At 40.5% G+C, this 22,429-nt stretch overlaps 1 protein-coding gene across 1 annotated transcript in view; it reads left to right on the top strand.

Moving 5' to 3' along the window:
- LOC133049147 (ATP-binding cassette sub-family C member 4-like) overlaps positions 1–22,429 on the top strand; it is a 188,603-nt gene that overhangs the window by 5,419 nt on the left and 160,755 nt on the right. The window contains exons 4-5 of the mRNA XM_061133056.1: positions 15,752–15,877; positions 18,068–18,317. Of these exons, the coding sequence (XP_060989039.1) occupies positions 15,752–15,877; positions 18,068–18,317 (376 nt within the window). The remainder of the gene's footprint in view (positions 1–15,751; positions 15,878–18,067; positions 18,318–22,429) is intronic.

Below are 22,429 nucleotides of genomic sequence, written 5' to 3'. Positions count from 1 at the left end.
GGGTTGAGGAATCCAGGCATTTCCTTTGTTAGTTTCTCATTATGGTGATAAGTACCCTTGCCTTGTGTTTTGTAAATCTGGAATTTTAATCTTTATCTCTGCTGAGAATAACTACCTTGTAAGACAGTATATATGCCCACACCGTGTTAATTAAAACACCTTTGCTTCATCAGAGCTTTGGTCCCCATGTCTTTCTTTAGTTCTTTCTCTTCTTCTCTTTCTCTTTATCTCTCTATTTCTGGCTGACTCCCTTGAACGCAAAAGCTGGCTGTGTAACCCAGGGAATATTAGCCTCTTTCCTTCTTTCACTTTCTCATCATCTACTCCAGACCACCAGGTTCCGGTCCATTAAAGGACCAACACAAGCTCAATCTTAGCTGCATGTATTTTTGTTATGCTTGAGTTAGAGTGATTCTTCCAGTGGGTATATTCATGTCTTATTTTTAATTCAACGTTTCCATTAATTTATAAGTGCCCAAGGACAAAGTCAGTTTTGATTAATTTTTAAAATCAATTTATTTTAATTGGAGGCTAATTACTTTACAATTTTGTGATTTTTGCCATACATTGACATGAATCAGCCACGTGTATATATGTGTCTCCCATCCTGAACACCCCTCCCACCTCCCTCCCCTTCACATCCCTCTGGGTTGTCCCAGTACACCAGCTTTGAGTGTCCTGTTTCAATTTTAGTATATGTGCTGCTGAAGCGAGCACAAGTGTCCTGTTTCATGCATCAAACTTGAACTGGTCATCTATTTCACATATGGCAATATATATGTTTCAATGCTGTTCTCTCAAATTATCCCACCCTCACCTTCTCCCATAGAGTCAAAAAGTCTATTCTTTACATCTGTGTCTCTCTTGCTGTCTCACATGTGGGGTCATTGTTACCATCTTTCTAAATTCCATATATATGCATTAATATACTGTATTGATGTTTTTCTTTCTGACTTACTTCACCCTGTATAATAGGCTCCAGTTTCATCCACCTCATTAGAACTGATTCAAATGTGTTCTTTTTAATAGCTGAGTAATATTCCATTGTGTATATGTACCACTGCTTTCTCATCCATTCATCTGCTGATGGATATCTGGGTTGCTTCCATGTCCTAGCTATTGTAAACAGTGCTGCAATAAACATTGGGGTACACATGTCTGTTTCAATTCTGGTTTCCTCAGTGTGTATGCCTAGCAGTGGGATTGCTGGGTCATATGGCAGTTCTATTTCCAGTTTTTTAAGGAATCACTACATTGTTCTCCATAGTGGTTGTACTAGTTTGCATTCCCACCAACAGTGTGAGAGGGTTCTCCTTTCTCCACACACTATCCAGCATTTATTGTTTGTAGAATTTTTGAAGGCAGCCATTCTGACCATCATGAGATCGTACCTCATTGTGATTTTGATTTGCATTTCTCTGATAATGAGTGATATTGAGCATCTTTTCATGTGTTTGTTAGCCATCTGTATGTCTTCTTTGGAGAAATGTCTGTTTAGTTCTTTGGCCCATTTTTTGATTGGGTCATTTATTTTTTGGGAATTGAGCTGCAGGAGTTGCTTGTATATTTTTGAGATTAATCCTTTGTCTGTTTCTTCATTTGCTATTATTTTCTCCCAATCTGAGGGCTGTCTTTTCACCTTGCTTATAGTTTCCTTTGTAGTGCAAAAGCTTTTAAGTTTCATTAGGTCCCATTTGTTTAGTTTTGCTTTTATTTCCAATATTCTGGGAGGTGGGTCATAGAGGATCTTGCTTTGATTTATGTCGGAGAGTGTTTTGCCTATGTTCTCCTCTAGGAGTTTTATAGTTTCTGGTCTTACATTTAGATCTTTAATCCATTTTGAGTTTATTTTTGTGTATGGTGTTAGAAAGTGTTCTAGTTTCATTCTTTTACAAGTGGTTGACCAGTTTTCCCAGCACCACTTGTTAAAGAGGTTGTCTTTTTTCCATTGTATATCCTTGCCTCCTTTGTCAAAGATAAGGTGTCCATAGGTTCGTGGATTTATCTCTGGGCTTTCTATTCTGTTCCATTGATCTATATTTCTGTCTTTGTGCCAGTACCATACTGTCTTGATGACTGTGGCTTTGTAGTAGAGTCTGAAGTCAGGCAGGTTGATTCCTCCAGTTCCATTCTTCTTTCTCAAGATTACATTGGCTATTTGAGGTTTTTTGTATTTCCATACAAATTGTGAAATTCTTTGGTCTAGTTCTGTGAAAAATACCGTTGGTAGCTTGATAGGGATTGCATTGAATCTATAGACTGCCATTGGTAGAATAGCCATTTTGACAATATTGTTTCTTCCAATCCATGAACACGGTATGTTTCTCCATCTGTTTGTGTCCTCTTTGATTTCTTTCATCAGTGTTTTATGGTTTTCTATGTATAGGTCTTTTGTTTCTTTATGTAGATATACTCCTAACTATTTTATTCTTTTTGTTGCAATGGTGAATGGTATTGTTTCCTTGATTTCTCTTTCTGTTTTTTCATTGTTAGTATGTAGGAATGCAAGGGATTTCTGTGTGTTAATTTTATATCCTGCAACTTTACTATATTCATTGATTAGCTCTAGTAATTTTCTGGTAGAGTCCTTAGGGTTTTCTATATAGAGGATCATGTCATCTGCAAACAGTGAGAGTTTCACTTCTTCTTTTCTTATCTGGATTCCTTTTACTTCTTTTTCTGCTCTGATTGCTGTGGCCAGAACTTCCAACACTATGTTGAATAGTAGTGGTGAGAGTGGGCACCCTTGTCTTGTTCCTGATTTCAGGGGAAATGCCTTCAATTTTTCACCATTGAGGGTGATGCTTGCTGTGGGTTTGTCATATATAGCTTTTATTATGTTGAGGTATGTTCCTTCTATTCCTGCTTTCTGGAGAGTTTTAATCATAAATGAGTGTTGAATTTTGTCACAGGCTTTCTCTGCGTCTATTGAGATAATCATATGGTTTTTATCTTTCAATTTGTTAATATGGAGTATTACATTGATTGATTTGCGGATATTAAAGAATCCTTGCATTCCTGGGATAAAGCCCACTTGGTCATGGTGTATGATTTTTTTAATATGTTGTTGGATTCTGTTTGCTAGAATTTTGTTAAGGATTTTTGCATCTATGTTCATCAGTGATATTGGCTTGTAGTTTTCTTTTTTTGTGGCATCTTTGTCTGGTTTTGGAATTAGGGTGATGGTGGCCTCATAGAATGAGTTTGGAAGCTTACCTTCATCTGCAATTTTCTGGAAGAGTTTGAGTAAGATAGGTGTTAGCTCTTCTCTAAATTTTTGGTAGAATTCAGCTGTGAAGCCATCTGGTCCTGGGCTTTTGTTTGCTGGAAGATTTTTGATGACAGTTTCGATTTCCTTGCTTGTGATGGGTCTGTTAAGATCTTCTATTTCTTTCTGGTTCAGTTTTGGAAAGTTATACTTTTCTAAGAATTTGTCCATTTCATCCAAGTTGTCCATTTTATTGGCATAGAGCTGCTGGTAGTAGTCTCTTATGATCCTTTGTATTTCAGTGTTGTGTGTTGTGATCTCTCCATTTTCATTTCTAATTTTGTTAATTTGGTTTTTCTCTCTTTGTTTCTTAATGAGTCTTGCTAATGGTTTGTCAATTTTGTTTATTTTTTTCAAAAAACCAGCTTTTAGCTTTGTTGATTTTTGCTATGGTCTCTTTAGTTTCTTTTGCATTTATTTCTGCCCTGATTTTTAAGATATCTTTCCTTCTGCTAACTCTGGGGTTCTTCATTTCTTCCTTCTCTAATTGCTTTAGGTGTAGAGTTAGGTTATTTATTTGGTTTTTTTCTTGTTTCTTGATGTAAGCCTGTAATGCTATGAACCTTCCCCTTAGCACTGCTTTTACAGTGTCCCATAGGTTTTGGGTTGTTGTGTTTTCATTTTCATTCATTTCTATACATATTTTGATTTCTTTTTTGATTTCTTCTATGATTTGTTGGTTATTCAGAAGCGTGTTATTTAGCCTCCATATGTTTGAAGTTTTAACAATTTTTTTCCTGTAATTGAGATCTAATCTTACTGCACTGTGGTCAGAAAAGATGACTGGAATGATTTCAATTTTTTTGAATTTTTCAAGACCAGATTTATGGCCCAGGATGTGATCTATTCTGGAGAAGGTTCCGTGTACACTTGAGAAAAAGGTGAAGTTGATTGTTTTGGGGTGAAATGTCCTATAGATATCAAGTAGGTCTAGCTGGTCCATTGTGTCATTTAAGGTTTGTGTTTCCTTGTTAATTTTCTGTTTAGTTGATCTATCCATAGTTGTGAGTGGGGTATTAAAGTCTCCCACTATTATTGTGTTACTATTAATTTCCTCTTTCATACTCGTTAGTGTTTGCCGCACATATTGCGGTGCTCGTATGTTGGGTGCATATATATTTATAATTGTTATATCTTCTTCTTGGATTGATCGTTTGATCATTATGTAGTGTCCTTCTTTGTCTCTTTTCACATCCTTTATTTGAAAGTCTATTTTATCTGATATGAGTATTGCGACTCCTGCTTTCTTTTGGTCTCCGTTTGCATGAAATATTTTTTTCCAGCCCTTCACTTTTAGTCTGTATGTGTCTCTTGTTTTGAGGTGGGTCTCTTGTAGACAGCATTTATAGGGGTCTTGTTTTTGTATCCATTCAGCCAATCTTTGTCTTTTGGTTGGGGCATTCAACCCATTTACATTTAGGGTAATTATTGATAGGTGTGGTCCCGTTGCCATTTGCTTTGTTGTTTTGGGTTCACGTTTATACAACCTTTCTGCATTTCCTGTCTAGAGAAGATCCTTTAGCATTTGTTGAAGAGCTGGTTTGGTGGTGCTGAATTCTCTCAGCTTTTGCTTATCTGTAAAGCTTTTGAATTCTCCTTCATATCTGAATGAGATCCTTGCTGGATACAATAATCTAGGTTGTAGGTTATTCTCTTTCATTACTTTCAGTATGTCCTGCCATTCCCTTCTGGCCTGGAGGGTTTCTATTGATAGATCAGCTGTTATCCTTATGGGAATCCCTTTGTGTGTTATTTGTTGTTTTTCCCTTGCTGCTTTTAATATTTGTTCTTTGTGTTTGATCTTTGTTAATTTGATTAATATGTGCCTTGGGGTGTTTCGCCTTGGGTTTATCCTGTTTGGGACTCTCTGGGTTTCTTGGACTTGGGTGGCTATTTCCTTCCCCATTTTAGGGAAGTTTTCAGCTATTATCTCCTCGAGTATTTTCTCATGGCCTTTCTTTTTGTCTTCTTCTTCTGGAACTCCTATGATTTGAATGTTGGGGCGTTTCACAGTGTCCCAGAGGTCCCTGAGGGTTTCCTCATTTCTTTTGATCCTTTTTTCTTTTTTTCCTCTCTGCTTCATTTATTTCCACCATTTTATCTTCTATCTCACTTATCCTATCTTTTGCCTCCGTTATTCTACTCTTGGTTCCCTCCAAAGTGTTTTTGATCTCATTCATTGCATTATTCATTTTTAATTGACTCTTTTTATTTCTTCTAGATCTTTATTAAACAGTTCTTGAATCTTTTCAATCTTTGTTTCCAGGCTATTTATCTGTAACTCCATTTTGTTTTCAAGATTTTGGATCATTTTTATTATCATTATTCTAAATTCTTTTTCAGGTAGATTCCCTATCTCCTCCTCTTTTGTTTGACTTGGTAGGCATTTTTCATGTTCCTTTACCTGTTGGGTATTTCTTTGCCTTTTCATCTTGTTTAGATTGCTGTATCTGGAGTGGGCTTTCTGTATTCTGGAGGTCTGTGGTTCCTTTTTGTTGTGGAGGATTAACCCAGTGGGTGGGGTTAGATGATTGGCTTGTCAAGATTTCCTGGTTAGGGAAGCTTGCGTCAGTGTTCTGGTGCGTGGAACTTGATTTCTTCTCTTTGGAGAGCAATGGAGTGCCCAGTAATGAGTTTTGAGATGGGTCTATGTGTTAGGTGTGACCTTGGGCAGCCTGTATGTTGATGTTCAGGGCTATGTTCCTGCATTGCTGAAGAATTTGCGTGGTATGTCTTGCTCTAAAACTTATTGGCTCTTGGGTGGTGGTTGGTTTCAGTGTAGGTATGAAGGCTTTTGGACAGTCACTTATTACCTAAAGTTCCATGTAGTCAGGAGTTTTCTCGTGTTCTCAGGTTTTGGGCTTAAGTCTCCTGCCTCTGGATTTCAGTTTTATTCTTCCTGTAGTCTCAAGACTTCTCCAACTATACAGCCCTGATAATAAAACTTCTAGGTTAATGGCGAAAAGATTCTCCCCCGTTAGGGACACCCAGAGAGGTTCACAGAGTTACATGAAGAAGAGGAGAGGGAGGAGGGAGATAGAGATGAGCAGGAGGAGAAAAAGGGGGACTCAAGAGGAGAGAGACAGATCTACACAGCTGTCTGTTCCCAGAGTGTTCTCCGTAGCCCAGTCACCTACAAAGATTCACAGAATTGGATTGGGAAGAGAAGGGGAAAGGAGGAAATAGAGGTGTTCTGAGGTAGAAAACAGAGAGTCAAGATTGGGAGAGAATAATCTTCGGTTTAAAAATAGGGCTTCTCTTCTTTTTTTTTTTTTTTGTAAGGTTATAGTGTATTGAAAATGAAAATTAAGGAGTAGTAGAGGAGTACTAGAGGACTTTAAAAGAAATAAGAGAAAAAGAAAAATAGAAAATAGAAGAGAAAAAAAAATAAGAAAAAAGAAAAAAAAAGAAAAAAAAGAAAAAAAATTTTTTTTTTTTTCCTAATTAAAAAATCGTAAAAGTCTATGGAAATGAAAGTTAAGGAGTAATGGGGGAGTAATAGGGGATTTTAAAGGAAAATAAAAGAGAAAAAAAAAAAAAAGAAAAAAGAAGGAAAAAAAAAAGAGAGAAAAAAGTAAAATTATATCTAGGAGTTTCTCTGGAGCTGTTGCGGTCAGTGTGAGTTTGGCTCAGTTTCAGATAGCTCCTCGTTCCAGCTTACGCTTCTCAATATCTACAGGCCCCTTCTGGTGTAGTCAATGTTTCCTAGAGGGATTTTAATCTGTTGCACCAGTCCCTTCTGAAGCGGTTCCCTTTGTTTATTTGGCTTCTGTTTGCCGGTCTCTTCAGAGCCTCATTTCCGCCCTGACACAGGCGGGCGGAGGTGGACTCTTATTCAGGTAGCTAGTTCCGTCGCTCTGCGGGGAGGAGCTTGCACTGCAGGGAGAGGCTGGCGCTGTGGCGACAGGCTTGCGCCACGGGGATGGGCTGGGGCTGCCGGGAGGGGCTGACGCTGCTCTCTCCGTCTGCGCTGCTCAGGCTCCCGGCTGTTCTATATGGAGTGCGCCCCGCGCTGCGCGAGGGTCCAGCCCTCGAGTGTTCCACAAAAGCGCGGAACGAAAAGCTGCGCCTGCTCTCAGTGCCTTCCCCGTCAGAGCGGTCCAGGCAGCCAGGGGCTTGGTGGGCGCACTCTCCCCAGGTGTGGCGTGCCCACTCCCTTCCACGGACCCAGTTCCAGTTTCCGCTGGCACCAGTCAGGTGCGTGCGCCTTCTGCCCTCCGCGTCCCCAGCCCCAGTCCCCGCCCGCGCAGGTCGGGTGCCTGCGCCCAGTGTCTCCCCGCGACCTTCCCCTTCCCCCTGCCTCCTGCCTCCGGCGGGGCTGGGCCGGTCCGCAGCCTGCGAGCTCCTCTCTGGACCCCCTCGGTCTCTTTGTTCTGCGAACGGCCGGCAGTGTGTTCGGGCCGGTTAATTTACTCTCTCTTTTGGTCTCCCACAGTTCAAGTTGGCAACTCACAGAAGCTCCCTCCGATTGTCCTCAGGGCACTCAGGCCCGGACCCTACCCCAAGCAATGCCGCCTAAGACTTCCCGGGACGGATCTCCGTCCTTAGCTCTTTTGTCTCACTTTTTATCTTTTATATTTTGTCCTACGTCCTTTCGAAGACAATGGGCTGCTTTTCTGGGCGCCTGATGACCTCAGCTAGCGATCAGAAGTTGTTTTGCGAAGTTTGCTCTGCGTTCAGTTATTCTTTTGATGAATTTGTAGGAGAGAAAGTGGTCTCCCCCATCCTACTCCTCCACCATCTTGGCTCCTCCCCCTTCTTCTAGTTTTTTGAAAAATACTGATGGCAGCCTGATAGGGATTGCATTGAATTTATAGATTGCTTTAGTTAGTATACTCCTTTTCAATATATTGATTCTTCCCATACATGAACATGGCATATTTCTCCATCTATTTGTGTCATCTTTGATTTCTTTCAGCAGTGTTTTTTAGTTTTCTATACACAGGTCTTTTGTTTCTTTATGTAGATTTATTCATAAATATTTTATTCTTTTCATCACAGTGGTGAATGGTATTGTTTCCTTAATTTCTCTTTCTGTTTTCTCATTGTTAGTGTATAGGAATGCAAAGGTTTTCTGTGTATTAATTTTATATCCTACAACTTTACTATGCTCATTAATTAGCTCTTGTAATTTTCTGGTGGTGTCTTTAAGATTTTCTATGTAGAGGATCATGTCATCTGTAAACACTGAGAGTTTTACTTCTTTTCTAATCTGGATTCCTTTTATTTCTTTTTCTGTTCTGATTGCTGTGGCCAAAACTTACAAAACTATGTTGAATAGTAGTGGTGAGAGTGGGCGCCTTTGTCTTGTTCCTGACTTTAGGGGAAATGCTTTCTATTTTTCGCCATTGAGGATAATGTTTGCTGTGGGTTTATCATATATGGCTTTTATTATGTTGAGGTATGTTCCTTCTATGCCTGCTTTCTGGAGGGTTTTTATCATAAATGGATGTTAAGTTTTGTCAGAGGCTTTCTCTGCATCTATTAAGATAATCATATGATTTTTATCTTTCAATTTCTTAATGTGGTGCATCACATTGATTGATCTGTGAAAATCAATGAATCCTTGCATCCCTGGGATAAAGCCCACTTGGTCATGATGTATTATCTTTTCAATATGCTGTTAGATTCTGTTTGCTAGAATTTTGAGAAGGTTTACATCTATGTTCATCAGTGATATTGGCCTGTGTTTTTCTTTTTTTTGTGGCATCTTTGTCTGGTATTGATATTAGGGTGATGGTGGCCTCATAGAATGAGTTTGGGAGTTTGCCTTCTTCTGCAATTTTCTGGAAGAGTTTGAGTAAGATAGGTGTTAGCTCTTTAAGTTTTTGGTAGAATTCACCTGTGAAGCCATCAGGTTCTGGGCTTTTGTTTGTTGGAAGATTTTTGATTACAGTTCTGATTTTCATGTTTGTGATCAGTCTGTTAAGATTTTCTATTTCTTCCTGGTTCAGTTTTGGAAGGTTGTACTTTCCTAAGAATTTGTCCATTTTTCCAAGTTGACCATTTTATTCACATATAGTTGCTGATACTAGTCTCTTATGATCCTTTGTATTTTTGTGTTGTCTGTTGTGATTTCTCCATTTTCATTTCTAATTTTATTGATTTGATTCTTCTCCATTTTTTTCCTTCATGAGTCTGGCTAATGATTTGCCTATTTTATTTATCTTCTCAAGGAACCAGGTTTTAGTTCTGTTGATTTTTACTATAGTGTCCTTTGTTTCTTTTTCATTAAATTCTGCTCTAATTTTTATGATTTCTTTCCTTCTATTAACCCTGGGGTTCTTCATTTGTTTTTATTTTCAGTTGGTTTAGGTGTAACGATAGGTTATTTATTTGATTTTTCTCTTGTTTCTTGACCTAAGTGTATATTGCTTTGAACCTTCATCTTAGCACTGCTTTTACTGTATCCCATAGGTTTTGGGTTGTTGGTTTTCATTTTCATTTGTTTCTATGCATATTTTGATTCCCTTTTTGATTTCTTCCACGATTTGCTGGTTATTCAGAAGCATGTTGTTTAGCCTCCATATGTTTGTATTTTTAATACTTTTTTTTCCCTCTAGATGACATCTAATCTTACCACATTTGATCCAAAAAGATACTTGAAATGATTTCAATTTTTTTTTTTTTTTTTTTAATTTACTAAGGCTAGATTTATGGCCCAGGATGTGATCTATCCTGGTGAATGTTCCATGTGCACTTGAGAAAAAGGTGAAATTCATTGTTTTGGGTGAAATGTCCTATAGATATCAATTAGGTCTAACTTGTCTATTGTATCATTTAAAGTTTGTGTTTCCTTGCTAATTATCTGTTTGGTTGATCTATCCATAGGTGTGAGTGGGGTACTAAATTTCCCCACTGTTATTGAGTTACTGTTAATTTCCCATTTCAAACTTGTTAGCATTTGCCTTATGTATTGAGGTGCTCCAATGTTGGGTGTATGAAAGTGAAAGTGAAAGTCGCTCAGCCGTGTCCGACTCTTTGCGACCTCATAGACTTTACAGTCCATGGAATTCTCCAGGTCAGAATACTGGAGTGGGTAACTTTTCCTTTCTCCAGGGGACCTTCCCATCCCAGGGATTGAACCCAGGCCTCCCGCATTGCAGGCAGATTCTTTATCAGCTGAGCCATAAGAGAAGCCCAAGAATACTGGAGTGGGTCTTCTATCCCTTCTCCAGTGGATCTTCCCAACCCAGGAATTGAACTGGGGTCTCCCATATTGCAGTCAGATTCTTTACCAGCTGAACCACAATGGAAGGCCTAGATTACTGGACTGGGTAGCCTATCCCTTCTCTAGAAGATCTTCCTGACCCAGGAATCAAATAGGGGTCTCCTGCATTGCAGGCAGGTTCTTTATAAACTGAGCTATGAGGGAAGCCCTTGTTGGGTGCATATATATTTATAATTGTTGTATCTTCTTCTTGGATTGGCCCTTTGACCATTATGTAGTGCCCTTCTTTGTCTCTTTTCACAGCCTTTCTTTCAAAGTCTATTTTATCTGATATGAGTATTGCGACTCCTGCTTTCTTTTGGTCCCCATTTGCATGAAATACCTTTTCTAGCCCTTTACTTTCAGTCTGTATGTGTCCCTTGTTTTGAGGTGGGTCTCTTGTAGACAGCATATATAGGGATTTGTTTTTGTATCCTTTCATCCAGTCTTTGTCTTTTGATTGGGGCATTCAACCCATTTACATTTAAGGTAATTATTGATAATTATGATCCTGTTGGCATTTATTTTGTTGTTTTGGGTTTGAGTTTATAAATCTTTTCTGTGTTTCCTATTTAGAGAAGATCCTTTAGCATTTGTTGAAGATCTGGTTTGGTGGTGCTGAATTCTCTCAGCTTTTGCATGTCTGTAAAGCTTTTGATTTCTCCTTCATATTTGAATAAGATGCTTGCTGGGTTCAGTAATCTGGGTTGTAGGTTTTTCTCTTTTATCACTTTAAGTATGTCCTGCCATTCCTTTCTGGCCTGCAGAGTTTCTATTTTAAGATCAGCTGTTATCCTTATGGAGATCTCCTTGTGGATTATTTGCTGCTTTTCCCTTGCTGCTTTTAATATCTCTCTTTGTGTTTGATCTTTGTTAGTTTGATTAATATGTGTCTTGGGGTATTTCACCTTGGGTTTATCCTTTTTGGGACTCTGGGTTTTTTTTTACTTTGGTGGCTATTTCCTTCCCCATTTTAGGGAAGTTTTCAACTATTATCTCCTCAAATTTTCTCATGCCCTTTCTTTTTATCTTCTTCTTCTGGAAATCCTATGATTTGAATGTCAGGGCATTTTCATTGTCCTAGAGGTCTCTGAGGTTGTCCTCAGTTCTTTTAATTCTTTTTTCTTTTTTCCTCTCTGCTTCATTTATTTCCACCATTCTATCTTCTATCTCACTTATCCTATCTTCTGCCTCAATTATTCTACTGTTGGTTCCCTCCAGAGGGCTTTTGATCTCAATTATTGCATTATTCACTATTGATTGACTCTTCTTTATCTCTTCTAGGTCCTTGTTATACATTTTTTTGCATCTTCTCAATCCTGTCTCTAGTCTAGTTATCTGTAACTCCATTTTGTTTTCAAGATTTTGGATCATCTTTACTATCATTATTCTGAATTCTTTTCCAGGTAGACTCCCTATCTCCTCCTCTTTTGTCTGATTTTGTGGGCATTTATCATGTTCCTTTACGTGCTGAATATTTCCCTGCCTTTTCATTTTGTTTAGATTGCTGCATTTGGGGTTCCCTTTCTGTTTGCTGGCTGTTCATGGTTCCTCTGTATTGTGGAGCCTTCTTCCTGTGGGTGGGGTTGGACTAGTGATTTATCAAGGTTTCCTGGCTAGGGGACCTTGTGTCTGTGTTCTGGTGGGTGGAAATTGATCTCTTCTCTTTGAAGTGCCATGAAGTGTCCGGTAGTGAATTTTGGGGTGTCTATGGGTTTGGCATGGCTTTGGGCAGCCTGTCTTTTAATGCTCAGGGCTGTGTTCCTGCTTTACTGGAGAATTAGCATAGTATATCTTGCTCTGGAACTCTTAGGTGGAGCTGGTTTCAGTGTGGGAATGTAGCCTTTTGGGTAAGCCCTTATCTATTAATATTCCCTGGAATCAGGAGTTCTCTGATGTTCTCAAGTTTTGGAGTTAAACCTTCTCCCTCTGACTTTCAGTCTTATTCTTACAGTAGCCTCAAGACTTCTCCATCCATATAACACAGATGATAAACATCTAGGTTAATGCTGAAACAATTCTCCACAGTGACGGACACCCAGAGAGGTTCATAGACTTACATGGAGAAGAGAAGAGGGAGAAGAGAGATAGAGGTGACCAGGGGGAAAAGAGGGGGAGTCAAAAGGGGAGAGAGCAATCTAGCCAGTAATCAATTCCCTAAGTGCTCTCCACAGTCTGGAGCACCCAGAGAGATTCACAGAGTTACACAGAGAAGAGAAGAGTGAGGAGGGAGGTAGAGAGGTGACCAGGAGGAAAAGAGGGGACTCAAAATGGGAGAGACCAGTCTAGCCTCTAATCAGTTCTGTAAATGTTCTGCACAGCCCAGAATACCCAGAGACATTCACAGAGTTAAGTAGAGAAAAGAAAGGGGAGGGAGGAGATAGAGGTGATCTGGGGCAGAAAAGGGAGAGTCAAAAAGGGAGACAGAAATAAAGCCAGCCAGCAATTTCACACCCCTAAGAGAAAACTGGTACTGAATATTAGATTCCTAAAGGTACAAAATTGAAAACAAATACCAAAAAGCAAAGATTAAAAATCTAGGGTAGAGGTTAGACTCTCAGAAATACAATATTAAAATTACAAAACAAAGTCAACCACAAAATTATATATATATATATATATAAATTCATATATATATATGAATTTGCTTTAAAAATGGGGTCTTTTTTGCAAGATAATAGTAGGTTTTAAAAATGAAAATTAAAGGAGTAATAAGGAACTTAAATTAAAAAATTAAAAAGTAATAATAGTAAAAATAAATCTAGGAATTTCTCTGGAGCCATTGTGGGCATTGTGGGGTCAGTTCAGTTTCAGAATAGTTCCTTGTTCCAGCTTGTACTTCTTCTCAAGGTCTATAGGCCCCTCCAATGCTTAGTCAATGTTAACTAGAGGGTTTTAATCTGTTGCACCTGTCACTTCCAGAGTGGTTCCCTCTTCTTTGTTTATTTTGGCTTCCTCTGTTTGCGAGTATCTTCAGTGTCTAATTTCCATCTTGACACAAGGGGGAAAAGGTGGTCACTTATTTAAGCTCACTTGTTCAGTTGTGTTGTGGGGAGGGAGGGACACTGCAAAGAGATTTTGCTGGCATATGTGGGGAGTGTTCACAATGTAAAGACCACACTGGGTTGCCAAAGCTCAAGGTGGCATGTGTTTCCTGGGTCTACACTGCTCAGGCTCCAGGCTGCTCTGCAGGGGTACTGTCCAAAGAGTGCCTTCCTTTTTGGGCACTTCACAGGTCTAAGCCGCTCAGGTTCTTGGGTATTCCACAAGGGCACAGAGTCATTTGGGTGTGCGTTTTGTGCCCTTCCCAGGTCCAAGCAGCTCAGGCGACCAGGTGCTTGGTGAGTGCACTGTCCCAGGTGGGTCGTGCATCTTAATCACCTCCCTGGTCCTGGCTGGTTGGTGTCCTGGGTGCGCCGCATAAGCACCATCTCAGGTGTGCCATGTGAGAAGTGTGTCTCCTCTGGGGAGCTGACCTCAGGCTGCGACACTCCTGGCAGGTGTCAACTGTCCAGGATCCCAAGAGGACGTGGTTAGCAACTGGAGGCTGCTCACAGTTTGGTGGAGGATGCCGGTCCCTGGGGTGGAGATTGCAGCAGCCCCTTGCCCTGCAGCTTTGGCTGTCGCACCCCTGCCTCCCTGCCTCTGAGGGGTGGGGCTGGGGGCGGGGGCGGGGAGCTGGGGGGCTGTACGCAGCCAGATAGCTCTTCTTTGGTGTCAGCTCAATCCTTTGTTCTATGAGCAGGCCAGGCTGTGCGTTAGAGCCTTTCACGGGAAAGTTCTTTTTTTTAATTTTCTCTCTGGCTATTCCACCGTTTGGGTTTCTATCTCATGTTAACTCCCTCAGAATGTCCTCAGGGCTTTGAGGCCCAGTCCTTATCTTAAAGCTCCGATTATGCAGCCTGTGCCTCCCTGTCCAGTCCACACTTGTTGATAGTGGATGTGAGTGTCTGGGCTACTTCTCCACTGGCAGCTGCGGTTAGGTGCATATTCTGTTTTTTTTTTCCTCCTGGTTATGTTGCCCTCTGAGATTCCAAAACTCCCCCAGACCCGCCTGTGAGAGGGGTTCCTACTGTGTAGAAACTTCTCCTCCTTCACAACTCCCTCCCCAGGACAGGTCTCAGTCCCTAACCCTTTTGTCTCTCTTTTTGGCTTTTATATTTTGTCCTACCTCTTCAAAGAGAATAGGCTGCCCTTCTCAGTGCCTGGTGCCTGCCAGCGTTTAGAAGTTGTTTTGTGGAAGTTGCTCAGCATGCAAATGATCTTTTGATGAATTTGTGGCGGGAAAGTGGTCTCCCCATCCTATTTCTCTGCCATCTTGGGGCCGCCCCCAGTCTTGATTAATTATATCTTTGTTAGGACTTCTCTGGTGGCTTAGATGGTAAAGCATCTGCCTACAATGCAGAAGACCCGGGTTCGATCCCTGGGTCGGGAAAATCCTCTGGAGAAGGAAATGGCAACCTACTCCAGTACTCTCGCCTCAAAAATCCCATGGACAGAGGAGTGTGATAGGCTACAGTCTATGGGGTTGCAAAGAGTTGGACACGAATGAGTGGCTTCACTTTCACTTTCATAAAGACGCACAGTCTCAGCAGCTTATGTGATAGAGAATAACTGGTGATAAAGGGCCTAATGGTGAAGAGTTAGAGCTGAGGCAGGTTCCAGAGGGTTGGAAGTGGGTCATTGTCCAGATTGTCAGGTGGTGAAGATGTGTAGTTTGAAGCTAGTTGAGTTCTTTTGTGTCAGTGTGTACCATTATGTGTGGTATTTTTCTTTATTTGAAATTTCTTTTCCTCTCTTTGCTGTGGAGAGATGTTCCTTATCCTTCAAGGCTCTGTTCCAGTGCTACAAGGTCTCTGAAGTTTTTCTTGTTCTCCTTTCCTGGTGTTATTAACAGCCTCATTTTTCTGTTCCCCAGAATTTTATTCCTATTTTATTATAGCACAGACACTGTTTTCCTGTTAGATTCCTTTCTGCCTTTCCTGTTCACCCGCCATCTTCTTGGGCAGATGGTTTGTATCTGACTCATTTCAGGTCTTCCTTGGCTGATACTGCAAGTTCTCTGAGTTAGTCTTTAAATTAGGCTGAGTTGTTGACTTCCTAGAAGTCTTTCTCTCCATTTGTTCTTTGAGTAGGACCTGCTTGTGATGTCAGCACAGAAGAGCTGTAGGGAATCATTTGATCTCTGGTCCCTCCCTGTGCCGCCTGCTGCTGCTGCCACAGAAAGTTAGTGTGTGATCACTAAGGCTCATCTCTCATGTCTGTTTCCTTAGGAGTAAGACTGCAGCTCTCACAGATGACAGGATCAGGACCATGAGTGAATTTATAAGTGGCATCAAAACAGTAAAAATGTATGCTTGGGAAAAGTCACTTATAGACCTTATTACCAGATTTAGAAGGTAAGTTTTTGTATATATCACATCATATTTTTGTACTCCCCTCCACATTTTTTACTGAATTTATTGTTTTTGGAGGATAATTACAATGCTGTGGTGGCCTCTGCTATACATCAAGATGAATCATTCATAATTTTATGTATATATATATCTCCCCTCCTTGAGCCTCCGCCCTCCACCCCACCATTCCACATCTCTAGGTCATCACAAAGCACCAGGTTAGATTCCCTATGTTATATAGCAGGAATGTTATATAGCAGCTTCTTGCTAGTTATCTCATTTACACATGACAGTGTATACATGTCAATGCTACTTTCTCAACCTGTCCTACCTTCTCCCTCCCTCTTTGTTTCTCCGAGATTGTTCTCTGCATCTGTGTCTCCATTTATTCTCTGCAAATAGGTTCATCAGTTCTATTTTTCTAGATTCCATATATATGCATTAATATTTGCTTTTCTCTTTCTGATTTACCTCACTCTGTATAACAATTTCTAGGATCACCTATGTTACTACAGTTGACTTTTCTGAATGAATTTTGAAGTCTTACCAAGTTTTCCACATTATGGTGAACTTAAATACTATGCACTCCACCCCCAAAATGTGGCAGAAAGTTTAAGTAGAATGGGGGAGACATCATTTTAACCTGCTCCTCCACTTACTGTCTTCTTAAAGGAAAAATTTCTATATGCTTCTTACTTATACAGAAATGAATTTACAAGTATTTCTTTGTACCACAAACCCCCCAAAAGCAGTAATTTCAAGATGTTCATATTTTTTCCTGTCTTTTATTTTTACCTAAGAATACTCCTTAGTTTTTTCACTGTCTGTAAAGTTCTTCTACATATGAAAATCAGTTACAAAAGAACTCTACAAGGTAAGTTTTGTTTTCATACCTAATATAGAAACATAAACAGATACAAGAAGGTTAAATGTTTCAGATAGCAGAGTATGTAATTACTGGAAATCAGTCTTTAGCTGAAAAGTCCCAAACCTTTTCTTCTTCTGATGATAGCAGGTATATTTTCTGTCCCTCCATGACATCTGTCCTATATTGGTAGAGTTTGCATGTGAGGAAGTTTCCTCTCTGCCCCAGCTGATGTCCTCTGCTTTGTACAATTTCAGTATCCTGGGAAGAACCTGGTTTTCTGTCATTTCTCTTGAAGCAGGTGGCCTTTGCCTATTGTCAATGCAGGGTACAGGATGGGCTTGCTGTCATCGTTTAGTCTCTAAATTATGTCTGTCTCTTTATGACCCCATGAAGTATAGCCTGCCAGGCGCCTCTGTCGGTGGAATTTTCCAGGCAAGAATACTGGAGTGGGTTGCCATTTCCTCCTCCACAGAAGATGCTATCACTTGAGACGATGACATTCAAATTAAAACTATTGTTTGATGGAGCACAAATGGCGAGATTATAGAGATTGGATTTAACTGTATCAGGCAAAACTTTATGAATCATTATTATTCATTACAAACAGAGCTATGAAAACACTATATTGTTTTCTTTGTAGAATACTTTTTTTACATTTTCTTGTCTACAGTATTTTTCTACATCTTTCATTTAAATATCTGACACAGCTCCCTATCACTTCTTACTTTGCACCTTTGTGTGGGCCCTCCCTCTGCTGGGAATACACTCTGATCTTCCTTATTCTCTGGCCTCTGCCAACCCTGACTCCTGCTTATCTTTTCAAGATCCACATTCATGCAACTTACTCTGACTCCACTGCTCTGTGTTACACAATTCTGCTCTGAGCTCCTGTGGGGGCTGTGCGGCTGCCTCTTTCTAATGTTTTGTTGTCTCACAGTTTTGGGGTGTCTTATTCTCTTCCTCCACAAGTTCATGAGTTCCTGGAGGTTATGGGCTGTGTCTTTCTGTCATCAGTGAGGAGCCTGGCCCAGGACTTGTGGTTTTGAATGCTTGTTGAATGAATGTTCAAACCCAGTCTCATTGGTTCAAAATGTTTAAAAGAGTGTGACTCTAAGTCTTCTTTAGTTGGAAGAGTGAAGTGGTGCTGCAGTGTGTGGTCCTGGTTTGGGGGCAGACCTCCGGGTGTGCACTGTGTAGTGTCTCCATCATGTGAGGGATAGTTTATCTGTGACTCCCTAGAAAGTGGCCACTCACACAGGGCACTTGAATTCATGCCTTGGATGTTAATGATTGTTTTAAAATCTATTTTCTACTCTCTTTTCCAGAAAGGAAATTTCCAAGATTCTGAAAAGTTCCTACCTTAGAGGAATGAATTTGGCATCATTTTTTGTTGTAACCAAAATCATGATTTTTGTCACCTTCATTACCAATGTGGCTCTGGAAAAGGTGATTACAGCCAGCCAAGTGTTTGTGGTGGTGACGCTGTATGAAGCTCTGCGGTTTACGAGCACCCTCTACTTCCCCATGGCCATTGATAAGGTGTCAGAGGCCATCGTCAGCATCCGAAGAATCAAGGTTTGGGAACAAATAACTTTTTAAAGTTGTAGGTGTATTTTACATAAAATGCCTTATTTTATTTGGTGTGACTGTGCCATTTAGGTGAGGTTTAGCTCTCTGTGCCAAAGCTGGAGTCATTCCAAACTCTCTTATGTACTCTGCTCTCTTCTTTGATGGATTATATTATAAATATAAGTTCCCTGCTCATTTATTGGCAACAGTAGGAACAACACAGGACTCTCTACATACAAGTGATGACTTCAGGGTGATTAATATGTCTGAAGACAAGAGAAGCGAACAGGTTGCCTCTCCTTTGCTAACTCAAAACTAGATAATGAGTGTACACAGTCCTGGAGTGAACAGGATTCCTCTCTGGGCCAGGAGGGAAAAAACTTGCTGAGAGGTCCTTGCTCCTTGGACAGGAAGATTCACTTAGTTCTCTGTTGGAAACAGGTTCTTTCCTCCATAGGTGGTTTGCTTGTTAATTTCTGAGCTTGCCTTTTGGATCTGCCTTTTCTGCCCCGCCTCTTTTCACTGCTTAATTCTGTCTCTAACTGGACTCTTCCCTTCAAATTTGTGGTTCCAACCATACCCACTATGAGTTTTTCCTGGCTGTCCCTAAATTGCCTTGGGCAAATAATTTATATCATCCAGACAAGGGCCTGGCACATAGTAGGTGCTCAGTTATTCATGTGTTTATGAATAAATCTAAAAATAAACTGGTTCTGTGAGTCAGCCTGGGCATGAGCTTGAGTGTCTAGGCTTTATGAAAAATCTGATTTGTTTCTACTTCTCCACAGTGATGGGCAGCTAGTAATAGATCTCTAGTGAAGTTAGATAGTTCTCCATGTGATTATATTTTATTTTGGGGTCTTGTCATAAAAGCCAGTCTTTTTTGTGATGAAGTTTCTATGCTATAAAAAACCATTTCCCATAAAACACATCAGTCATATGGGGTCAGTTCTGGTCCCCTGAGTTTGTCATTCTTTCTGATGGGGGCTTCTAGCAACACTTATAAGGCTTGGTCCATGCAACCTGTTAAAAAATTGCTTTTTCATGGCTTTCACGTCTTGAAATAAGACATTTAGGAATATCCTTGGACTGTAGTGACATTCTTAGTGACACATTAACCTATCCAGATGGAAGCTTCATATGTGTGTTGTGCTATTGTGGTTTTGTTATTACTGCTGCCACAGCTGCTGTCCTTGGTCATAGCTACCAGTGATCTACTTGTGGTCTGGGCCCTCTTGAACCCTTTATGCATCATGCCATCTCATTTAATCAGGAAAGCAATTGAGTGCGTAAACATTAGTGTCGCTGCTTTACAGGTAAGGAAACAGGTTCCTGTATCAGTTGAAATAGCTCACCCATCCTCACACAGCTTGCAAATGACAGAGGTAGGATTCTGACCAAAGCCTGATTTCTTAACCATTATTACATTGCTTTCTATGTACCTTCTGTCATGTGGTCTATCTCATTAAATATGGTTTTTGTCGTCTCTTCTTACTCTGAAGACCTTTGAAGTCCCTGTTTTTTGAAGAATCAAGTTTTAAAATCTGGGCTCCACTGGCCTCTCTGTTTCTCAGCACATGGGGACTGGGGTGGGGAGGAGGAAAGGGGCTTGTCTGTGACCTGCCGTATGCCACTTTGAGGTCTTGGCTCACTCTGCTCAGCCTCCTGGATTGCTTTCTCTTCTGTCCTTGATTTAAGTAAATGCTGCTGAGCTGCAGCCTCATGACCCTCTCCCAGCACTTTTGTTGACATTGATCTGGGGTTTTCATCTGTGTGCATAGCCAGCCTCGTGTCAGTTGGGGTGATGCTGACTCCCTGGGAGTGTTCTGAGCCCTTGACAGCAGACTGTCTGTAGTGGTTCTTTAGTGTAGTGCCTGGTCCATGCTGGACACATCATGGTTATCAAATAAATGCTGGATTGACTGAGACAACAGTTACAGGAAATGACTGGGTCCCTACAATGGCCCAGGGTGGGTCAGTCTGCACTAGAAGCTGGAGAAATGCAGAGGAGGGAGCAGATTGGAGTTAGGCATTCCTGGAACATTGGGTCTTGATGGGAGTGTCAAATCAGGGAAGCTGAATCTTATCCAGAGTGGAGATACGTCTGAATCTTCTGCTTGTTCTGTGCATCCATCTGTGTATCTGAACCCAGCCTGACTGCACTTGGTGAACCTGCTCTCTAAAGAGAGGTGCCCTGCACAGCCAGGTGTTCATGTAGCTCCTGATGGCCTGACTCCTGGACCTTGTAGTAAGCTAGAAACACTGTTACTTGTTTAACAAAAATAGTCTGTCTTGATGGCCATCATAAAAGAAGATTTATACCATGAGGCTTTATGCTAAAATTCATCTCTAGTCTGAAGGTGCTCTTGAGACAGAATTCCCTCCTCTTTGGAATTGGTCAGTCTAGTTTCTCTTAAGACCTTTGACTAACTGGATGAGGCCCACTCACGTTATGGAGGATAATCTGATTTACTCAGACTCTACTGATTTAAATGTAGATCTCATCTAAAAATGCTTTCATTGTAATATGTGTTTGAGCAACTGTCTGGGGGCTGGTCTGACAAGTGTCTGGTTAATAAAATTAATCAACACACCCTCTTGAATCTCCATATCTTCCTTTTAGCTCCTGGATGTGACTTTGTCCTCACTAAGCCATGTGTTTATGGATTTCTTTCCTTCTCTGAGCTCCAGACTTATTACAGACAGTGCCTCATTCATTTTCGTAGTGCTCAGAAATAGCAGATGCTCAGAAAATGTGCAACTGAAGGGACCTACCAGCTCCATCATGTCTGGGATCCTGCAAATACCTAACCATTAAGCATGGTTGTAGTGGAGACAGTGATAACTGATTCTCTGATGGATGATGTGACGCACCAGAGAGTGTAGCGCAAAAGGGGTCCTGTAGAAGGTTTTCAGGGAATTGTGCTCAAATACTTGGGTGAATTTTTATTTCTTTTCTACTAAAATGAACTCATTGTCTAAGGCCTGAAACTTCTTCCTGTGTAGGTGTGTGCAGTAACATTAAAATTATGACCTAGGGAGAACTTTGAATTTTCCTGGTGCTGACTTTGTCAGGCTGCTTTGTGTCCTGATGAAGGACACACCTTTGATGTGGGAATAACATCTAAATTTTCTCTTCATGGCTGGAAGGTGGTCTTGAAATTTAGAGGTCTGTTGATGGTAATTTGCAGTAAAGGTAGGGCAAATAGCTGAGAATAAGAGTGGTGAGATTCTTTGCATTGGAAACTGCTCCATTGTGTGTTGAAGTAATTTTGGAAGTTTTTTTTTTTTTTTTTATCCTATTAATAGAAACTTCTTCAACCCATTTAGTTTTACAACCCTATAAAGAATGTAGTTCTCTAGTTCATGAGAATCACGTGGTGTGCCTATTAAAACTAAATGATTACATCTTGGAGTTTCTGATTCACTATTCCTTTGCTGGGGTCCAACTTACATATTTCTTTAGTAAGTGTCCCTGTGTCCCTGAAAATAAATCACGTTTGGGAAACATTGCCCTAGTTGTAGAATGAAATCTAAAATGTACCTTAGCAAATGCAAAAGATAACAGAACCTTTTTAAAACTAAAATCAGTTGAGAGGAAAAAGCTGTCTTGATTTGTGCTTGACTTTTGGGGGTCAAATTTGAATTTATTCATCCAATCATTCCACAAAATAACAAGTCTGGTGCAGCCTTGAGTATGGTGCAGATGAATATATACAGTGGCAGGTAAGCAACTGCAGAGAAGTCCTTCCTACTTGCAATTTATATTTCATCAAGTGGGAGGTTAATAAAGAATCAAACAGTGAAACCTGATGTGCATTTCTGTGTCAATAGTCCTTGGAAGGAAAAGTCTGAGGGGTCATGAGTTGCTTTGGCAGAGTCACTGGTGTAGTTTTGGAGGTTGTGGAGAAGTTTGAGCAGGGAAGGCTAAGCAAGTTACCTGGTGAAATCCATGTGTGGGGATGTGAGAGGTGGGAGGCCGATGCTTCACATTTCCCTGGGGATGGTCATGTGACAAAGGCCTTTTGTGGATAAGAAGGGGGATCCGTGCATTTGAGGAAGCAGAAATGTCTGAGGCTGCAGAGTAGAAAGCTGGAGGCCTGAGCAGGGGACCATAC

Source organism: Dama dama, chromosome 30, assembly GCF_033118175.1.
Source record: "Dama dama isolate Ldn47 chromosome 30, ASM3311817v1, whole genome shotgun sequence".
Taxonomy (NCBI): domain Eukaryota; kingdom Metazoa; phylum Chordata; class Mammalia; order Artiodactyla; family Cervidae; genus Dama; species Dama dama.
Note: the sequence above shows the minus strand (reverse complement) of the source record. Positions and strands in the feature narration are given on the sequence as shown.